General features: G+C 55.5%; 1 protein-coding gene across 1 annotated transcript in view; it reads left to right on the top strand.

The window, feature by feature from the left end:
• The first annotated feature begins 1,081 nt into the window (after nucleotides 1–1,081).
• The window catches only part of ZCCHC24 (zinc finger CCHC-type containing 24), a 66,009-nt gene continuing 58,416 nt past the window's right edge, over nucleotides 1,082–8,674 (top strand). The window contains exon 1 of the mRNA XM_047762784.1: nucleotides 1,082–1,528. Coding sequence (XP_047618740.1) covers nucleotides 1,283–1,528 — 246 coding nt within the window. The 5' untranslated portion in view covers nucleotides 1,082–1,282. The remainder of the gene's footprint in view (nucleotides 1,529–8,674) is intronic.

Genomic DNA, 8,674 nt, shown 5'->3' with positions numbered 1-8,674 from the left:
AGCGCAGGCACCCAAGGACTACCCCATTCTGAGGGGGCGGAGGCTCAGGGGTTTCAGGCAGAGGCGGCGGCAGGCACAAGGGGTTCCCTCAGGCATACTTGGACTAGCCGGGCCGTCCTGGGGAGGTGAATGACCGTCATCTTCCCCAGCTCCCCCAGACCCACCTAGGGTCCCGACGACCGGAAGACGCACGAGGGTGGGGTTAGGGACAGGTCCAGGCAGACGAAAAAGGGCGAGAAGTGAGGCAGACCCAGAGCAGAAAAAGGAGAAAGGAGAGGAGGAGGGGGAGGTGGGAAGAGGAGGGAAGGGGGCGGGGAGTCCTTCCTGGGGCAGGAACCTAGGCCCCCCTTGGAGGAGCCAACCCTCAAAGCGATTCTGCAGATGGAAGGAATTAAGTGGGAGGGGGAGGGTCCTTCGGTGATAGCGAGGGAAGGGAGATTGTGTGTGTGTCTGTGTATGTGTGTGTGTCTGGGAGGGAAAGCGGAGAGACAGACACATCAGACTGGACGAAAGCAGAGAAGACGAGAGAAGGAGACAGAGTCGGAAAGAGATCCACAGAGAAAGAAAACGAGACCGATAGAGAAATGATGGACACAGGAGATATTAGTCTGAGGGAAAGGAGAGAGTATAAGGAAAGAAGGAAAATAACCTATAAAAAAGTGAAAGTGAAATAATTGAAAAGGATTTGGGAAGAACGAGAGCCAGAAGAGAGACAAGAGCAGAGCGAGACGGCATAGATCAGGCCCCGGCAGCGCCAGTCTCCTGCAGGATGGGGGAGCTGGATTGGCCACACTGGGTGGGCGGAGCATGAGAGGGGGCCGCCCATAGGCGGGCCCTCACACTGCTACATATGTAGATGAGCATCCTTTCCCCCTCTCACCCCGCCCCGCTACTCCATATTCAACGAGACAGCCAATGGGGGGCGAGGACGGCCCAGAAGGGGCAGGGCCTCTGTAAACCCCACCCCGGGAGCGGCTGCAGAAGGGGTCAGCGCTAAGGCAGATAGCGGATCGCGGGGCGGAGCGGGCGGCGCAGAGGGGGCGGGCCTAAAAGTTTCCTGCCCAACTTTCGCTGCCTCCTTCCTCCACCCGCGCGCGCTGCTGCTGCAGTCGGGGGGAGGCGGCGGCGGCGGCTGTGGGCAGTGCGCGGGGTGCAGGCGGTCGCCGTCGGGGCTGAGGCGGCGGGCAGTGGGCGCAGGCTCCCCGGTGCCCGCCCCTCCGCGGGGGGGGGGGGGCGCGAGCGGGCGGCCGGGGGTGGGGGGGGCCGGCACCGCCGCCACAAAATGAGCCTGCTGTCGGCCATCGACACGAGCGCCGCCTCGGTGTACCAACCCGCCCAGCTGCTCAACTGGGTCTACCTGTCGCTGCAGGACACACACCAGGCGAGCGCCTTCGATGCCTTCCGGCCCGAGCCGCCCGCCGGCGCCGCGCCCCCAGAGCTGGCCTTCGGCAAGGGCCGCCCAGAGCAGCTGGGCTCGCCCCTGCACTCCAGCTATCTCAACAGCTTCTTCCAGCTGCAGCGCGGAGAGGTGGGTGCCCCTGCGCGCCCCCGCCCTCGGTCGACCGCTCCGGGGCTTTTCCTATCTGCCCGGCTCTTCCTGGCCTGGCCCCGGCTCGGCTCTGTATTGCCCGGCCCAGCTTGGCTTGGCTTCGCTCAGCTCTGCCAAAGTCGCTACACGAAGTCCCCGGGGTGCCGGGAGCGCGTCACCTCCCGGCTGAGCTCGGCCCAGAGGAGCTGGGGGCTTGGTCGGTCCTCTTGCCCAGACTCCCAGCCCCCAGACGCCCTGCTTCGAGAGCCTGGGGCGGGAGCGGGGGCCTGGCCGGGCGGGTGGGTTCCGGATTCTCTCCAGACAGCCGGGGCGCGGCCTGTGAGGGGAGCCCCTTCCAAGTGTCCTTCCCACGCCCAATCCCATCCCCCTCTTGGCCACCGCTGGCTGGGACGGAGAGTGTGGATTCTGCTCCGAGTTCCTTTGGAACGGCCTAAAATCTTTGCTCCTCCGACTTCGGTGGTTCCTGACCCGAAGCTTACCTTGGAAAGCAGTGGCTTTCCCTGAGAGCTTTTCCTGCTGTTCTTACACAGGGACCCCCAGATACGTCTTCCAGCCTCTTGCCCTCCCCCAGCCATATAGGAAGTGGTTTTTGAGGGCTTGACCCCACAGACTGCTCTGTCTCCCGCCCTCCCAAGCCTGGAAGGAAATGAAAGGGAAATCCTCTTGAGCTCTTGGGAGGGGGCTCGATAGGGGGAGAGTTCCAGCTGCCCAGTACCTTCTCTAGAGATCTGGGCCCGCTGCCCTTGCAAAATCTGCCTGTTGGGGTGGATTCAGTTACAAAGTCACAGGGGGCAGTGCATCTTTCCCCAGCTAGACAAATACACAGATTGCCACAACCTCCGGGCCCCTTTGAGAGGTCTTCAGGAGCCATCCTGGACACCACCCTCTCTCCCTTCAGCTGATCTCCTCCTTGGCCCCGCTCCCACTTACTCCTGCCTCATTTGGGAACTGCAGACACCCTTCTGTGGCCTTCACTCACTCTCCTTCTGGCAGCTCTCTCAGCAAAAGTGCAGGGGGAAGGGGCAGGGGAGGAGCACTTTCCTTCTAGACCTGGGCATGCCAGTTAGCTTCAGTACAGTCAGAATCCTTAACAGTTTGGGGGAGAAGGCCTTGTGTAGGCACCAGTGTGCTGGAGATAGAGGGGGGAGGACAGAAGTTCTCCTCTTCTGGCCCCATTATTGACTAGGGGAGACATGGATATGTAAAACGCTGGCCTGAAGCCAAGAGATGGGCCAACACCAGGCCAGCAGAGAAGGGCTGGTTGACCTGTGTGGGGCCCTGTCAGGCATAGCTGGGGCAGATGAGTCTGGAAAGCACCCTTTGGTGCCCTGTGAGAGCATTCGTATGCCAGAACTCTGTAAACCGTAAAGCACTCTCTCTACGTGAGGAATTGTTCTTGGCTGGGAATCTTTCTTTCTTGTAAGAGACTTTGCTGCCTCTTTGGGGAACTGGCTTCTGTGACCAGCGGCTTTGGGGGACAGTTTGTGGAGTGTTTCTTCAGTGCCTGGATCTTGTCAGTTGTTTGTTCTCTTACCAAATATTTGTTGGGCTCTGTGTGGGCCCCTGGGGATCCTATCAGAGGCTTGTGGGGGCTCCAGATTAAAAGACAGACAACGATTCCATGTGAATGGTGGATGATTTCATGGGGGTCCTGTGGGAGCCCAAAGGCAGGAGGTTGGCCATGACTCACAGATCAAGTAGGGGTTTCTGATCAGCCTCTGCTAGCCTCCCCCTGCTCCCAACTTGCGGTGGCCTTGTTCCCCCATGTGAGTCTCTGCTAAGAGGGCCTGGGGGTTTGGGGCCACCAGGAGCCTCCTGTGAGAGTGAGCCTGTGTCTCCTCTTGGGAATTTCTGACATCCAGGATCCCAGCTGGCTCTCAGTAAGACCTGCCTCCCGTCACTTCGCTGCTGCTTACCTCATTTTCCCCCTCAGAGGAAAATGAGGTATACCTTTGCTGGGCCCACTGTAAAGATTATCTAGAGCAATGGTGGAAAAAAATCCCTGGTGACCTGACTTTGAAGGACCTCTTGTCTCTGTCTGGGCCTCAGTTTACCTATTTGTAAAACCAAGTCTCTGCTTTCCCCCAGGATGATGTGTAGGGGACTTGAGAGCTATAGAAGAGGATGTGCTATAGACAGACTGGGTCAGGGGAGGTAAGAGGGGCTTCTCCTATGGTCATGGGCCACTGGCTTCCTTGGAGGGGCTGGAAGACTGTGCCTGCTGACTTCCGGAAGCCTCTCTTGGCTTCAGGCTCACTCTCACCATGCCCCCCCACCCCCCACAACCTGCTTTGCCTTCTAAACCCTCTTGAAGCCCCAGCTGTGCTTCTGGGGACAGGCCTTTCCTGCGTCCAGAGCTTAGCTGGTGACCTAATATGGCTCCAAAATAGCAACTGGCTAAGAAGGCAAGAAAAAATACCCCCCACCTGAATGCCACCAAGGGGCTCATTGGACACAAAGCAAGTCATGTGTAAGCCAGGGAACTCTATGAAGGGACCCAGGGGCTCAGGAGCATCGCCATTCTGTGCAAAGCCTGGCAGGCCCAGTGGCAGTGCCTGTGGATGTGACTTGCATGCTGACCGCTGACCATGGCCTGTCTGCACCAGTCCCTGTGCCAAGAGCCCACCCCCTCCCGCACCACCCCCAGGCTGCTCCCACCACAATAGCAAAACACCATGAATGCAGCTGGGGTTTGGGCGGGGGGTGGGGGGGTGAGGACATAGGGGCACAGAAGCCCATTGTGCCCCTGGAACCTCAGCTCTGGAAGCTGAAGATAAGCCAAGGGTTCTGAGTGGAACACTGGCCCTGAGAGAGGAGCAGAGAGGGAGATGGCAGAGTTCATGGGCAAGTGCAGAAGCAAGCACCAGGAGGTGACTTGGATACTTGAGGGAGCTCCTCAGCTTCTCAGCTTGTGGTGAGGCTGCCAGGCCAAAGCAAAAACAGGTGCTTTGTGCAATTTTTCAAAAAGGCCTCTGGGTCTAGAAACTGGGTCCTGTGAACCCCTGTTTTGGCCCCTGATATGTCTTTGGAGAGAAGCTTATGAGGCCTTTGGCTGAGCCCTTCCTCTCTCTCTTTCTAGGTACTCAATGAAGGCAGATCTTAGAGGGCATGGGTTGGGTGGCATGAGGGTCTTCCCTGCTAGGTTTTGTTTAGAACTTAAATTCACAGCAGTGTGGGAGTTCTCTTGTAGCTCAGTGTGTTCTCTTGTGGCTCAGTGTGTTAAGGATCCAGCGCTGTCACTGCAGCAGCTCAGGTCGCTGCTGTGGCATGGGTTTGATCCCTGGCCTGGGAACTTCTGCATGTCGTGGGTGTGACCAAAAAATAAAATAAAATAAAATAAAATTCACTGCAGTTTGGAGGCTGTGGGACTCCACCTCCAGAAAAATAATAACTTTTGTTGAGCATTAGAGGGAGGCTGAGTGCCCCTCCCAGGTAGTCCCTGTACCCCTTCGAAGGAGATGTAACTGTCCTACTCCAGGCCAGATGCTTAGGGCAGCTATTTTCTTTCTCTCTGTCTCCAGGGATAGACGTGGCTTGAAGATGTGGCCCTACTGTCAAGATGGGGTTGGGGGAAGGGCTCTAGGATCAAATACATTTGGGAAGCATGACATACTGTTCTTCCCTTGGAGACACACAATGCCTACTGGCAGAGTAAAGGCTCTGAAAAGTCCTGTAGAAGTCCTGCTAACTTCTCTTCAACCCAGCATTTTCCATACCTATTTGACCAGCATACATTTTTGGCTCAGAACACCTGCCAGTGTTCTTCTGAACATTTGCAGGCTCAGGGGGTGTCCCGTTGGAGCAGATCACTTTCTTGTTGGATAGTTTCAACCCTTGGGAGGCTCTTCCTGGAGCTCTTAACCCAGGTGCCCTCCCCGGGCTATAATACTACCCAGAACCACCTCCTCTTTGCCTGTCTGGTCCACCCTTTGGAGATTTGAGAATGGCAGCGGAGTCTCACAAGGCTTACCAGACAGGGCTTTGGGCTCTTGTGCACTCTAAAACCCTTAGAGGGTGACCGCTGTGTCTTGCTTTAAAAGGCCCCCAGTTGTTGACAGTCTTCTGAAGGTTTTGATATGTCACTTGTGTTCTCCGCAGGTGTGGCTGAGCCAGGGCTGCCTCACCAGCATGGATGTGCAGAACAAAACCACCCATCTGCATGAGGGTGGGAGTCTGCCTCACCGAGTGGGCTCCAGGAGCTGAAGTTTATTCCCAGCAGCCTTTGTGGTCTGTGGGGGGTGGGGGTGGGGGATACCCCAGGGCCTGGGAGGAATGGCAGTTCCAGCCCAGAAGGGAGCTTGGGAGGATGCCCGGCTCCCTCTGGCCAACCCTGGGAAGCTGAGCTCTGACTCAGGCAAGAGGGACCATCATTTGAGGGCCGGTTGGCTGAGGTGGCCTGACCCTCCCTCCATCAAATTAAGTTGACTGGGAAGGCCTAGACTCAGAGGGGAGACCACACCTTGTGGACCTTCTGAGTCAGGGGGCGGGAGGAAAGCAGGCAGCATTAGTAATAAGGAATTAGCAGTGGCAGAGAGCCAGCGCCGTCAGCAGCAAGAGGAGGGCCTGGGGAGAAAAATGGCCCTTGAATAGCATCCCTCCTCTTGGCGGTGATTTATTCTTGCATCTTTTTCCATAGCTCCCATTTTACAGAAGAGAAAACAGAGGTCTGGCAAGTCACCCAGCAAGTCAGTGGCAGACCTTGACCTAGAGCTCTTCTCCATCCCAACTGCAACTCTGTGACTTATCTTGCTGGTCCACTAAACTTTTGCCTGGATCATTCTCTGGGCCCCAGTGCAGGGCAAGCAGTAACCACAGTGTTTTGTCAAGTCTCAGTGCCTCTGATGTTTTGTCTCAGATCCCAAGCCTTCTGAGGAGTAGTAGGCATTGGTTATGGGTCCCAGGTTTCCTGTCATGTCCTCTCTCTAGCATGGGGCTCCATGGGACATGAATCCTAAGGGTGGCCTGGCTTGGGAGAGGCAGAGGACATGGACACTGAGCATTTCCTAGCTCCTCTGTCTCATAGCATATACTGTGTGCAGCATCTGCATTGTCCAGGTGGGGAAACCAAGGCTCTTCAAAAGGAGGAAGAGAGAGTCAGGGAATCAGTGGCAGAACTAGGGCTCCAGCCCACTTCTCAGGATGCTTAATCTGTCGTGTGTGTGCGTGTGTGTGTGTGTGTGTGTGGTGGTGTATAATCTTTATTCTGTCCTTCTCTGGCCATATTGGTCCACTTAAGATTTTGGGAAACACCAAGCAGTCCCATTCCTCTAAGCTTTTGCCCTTGCTGTTGCTTCTACTGCTTCTAAAACTGTTGACTGCCCTTGTGCACCTGACAGATTCCAACTTACTTCTTTATGGCACCTCTGGATGTCTCTTCTCTGAAGGCTTTATCTGGCTGCCATGGGGAGCACATCTCTCTCCGGTGTCTGTCCCATGACAGATGAGTGGTACATGCTTCCAGTAAAGCATATCTTAACTGCTGTCACTGTGAAATATGTACCATGTGTGTCTGTCTTGATAACTATGTTGTTAACACTCTGAGAATAGGAATCCTGTCTTTTTCCAGTTTGTAATCCCAGCATCTGAGGCTTGGTCCGTGCCTGGGAGAGACTAGGTGCTCAGTTAACATTTAGTGGATGGATAAATGGATGGATGCGTGGATGGATGAATTGAATCCTCTCCTCCTTTTCCATCCCCAGACTTGTGACTATGTGAACACTTCTTGCATCGGTCTCCTAGCCTCTTGTTTTACCTCACGGAAGTGTTTATGGATTGCTTGATAACTTTTAAAGAACTGGCAGGAGGAGTGAAAACCCTGTTCCTAGAGATGTCCCAGAAGGAGCTTAGGTGTCCTAACAGTTCTTGACCTTCTTTGGTTATGGCCTTCTTTGAGAATCTGAAGGCAGCTCGAGTTCCTCTCCTCCCGCAATGTATAGAGCACATGCGTACATGCACGTGCAGAACTTGAACTTGCACGTGATTTCAAAAGGATCATGGTGCCCTCATGCCAACACCGGATCCCAGATCAAGGCCCCCTGCTATAGAGGCTGCGAGCCTCAGTGGTACCCCAGACTGGCTAAATATCAGGGTCCTTCTAGTCCTCAGGTTCTCCAATTCATGCTTTCTGCTTTCATTCTATGAATATGTCTAGAAGTGAGAGGCAGCTTTGTCCCAGTGCTTATGCTCTAGCGGGGCGGTGGGCACATGGCTGTGAAACATGAGCACCTACCAGGTGAGTGGTGAGCTAGGCGGGAGCAGGAGGAACTGGGGAGGGACAGTCTCCCCTGGGAGTGTTCTGCTGTCCTTGCTGCCACTGTTCTCCTCCACCCCCCGACCTTCCCATTTCTCTCTCTCCTCCCGAGAAGAACACAACCTGCTTCTTTAAATTACAACTTCATGGAGTTCCCTGGTGACCTAGCAGTTCAGGACTTGGCATTGCCCCTGCTGTGGCTCGGGTTATTGCTGTGGCTTGGGTCTGATCCCTAGCCTGGGAATTTCTGCATGCGGCCGGGGGTGGGGGTGGGGCGCAAGGCTACAAAATACATAAATAAATAAGTTAGAATCTCTCATAGAGCTCTGCTGTGTCCAGGGAATCATGTTTTGTATGCCTTGGTGAGTGGGCCTCCAGGAGGCCATGGTGCCCTTGGGGATCTTGAGTGGTAGGCTGCCACCTCTGTCACCGTCGACCCTGCTACCTCCTTGGCCCACAGGTCAGCCTTGGACCTTGAAAACAGAAGCCGAGCTGGAGTCTGACTACGACTGGGGAAACCCTTGGTCCAGGAGTGGCTTTGCTTTCCCAGAAGCCACCTCCAACCTTTACAACTGGCTCTTTCCTTCTGTCCCTGAGCCTAGCCTACATCCCCACCTCTGCTTGTGTGTATCGGGTGTGTGTGGTGCATGTGCGTGTGTGTGTTTGGCCCCAGAGGCTGGAGCCTCAGATAGATCCTAGGGATAGAAGAAGTGCAGATCTCCTTGGAGGAGGGGTGGAGTCATTTGTGAAATGAATGGTTTCTTGTCCCAAAGAGAGGAGTGTGGGGTGTATGTGTGTGTGCATGCATGTGTCTGTGCGTGTGTATGGAGGGTGTACGGGTGTGGCTTTTGGGGATAAGAAAGCAGTTGTTCATC

This window comes from Phacochoerus africanus, chromosome 15 (assembly GCF_016906955.1).
Source record: "Phacochoerus africanus isolate WHEZ1 chromosome 15, ROS_Pafr_v1, whole genome shotgun sequence".
Taxonomy (NCBI): domain Eukaryota; kingdom Metazoa; phylum Chordata; class Mammalia; order Artiodactyla; family Suidae; genus Phacochoerus; species Phacochoerus africanus.
The sequence above is the reverse complement of the archived record's forward strand: the minus strand, read 5'-3'. Positions and strand labels throughout refer to the sequence as shown.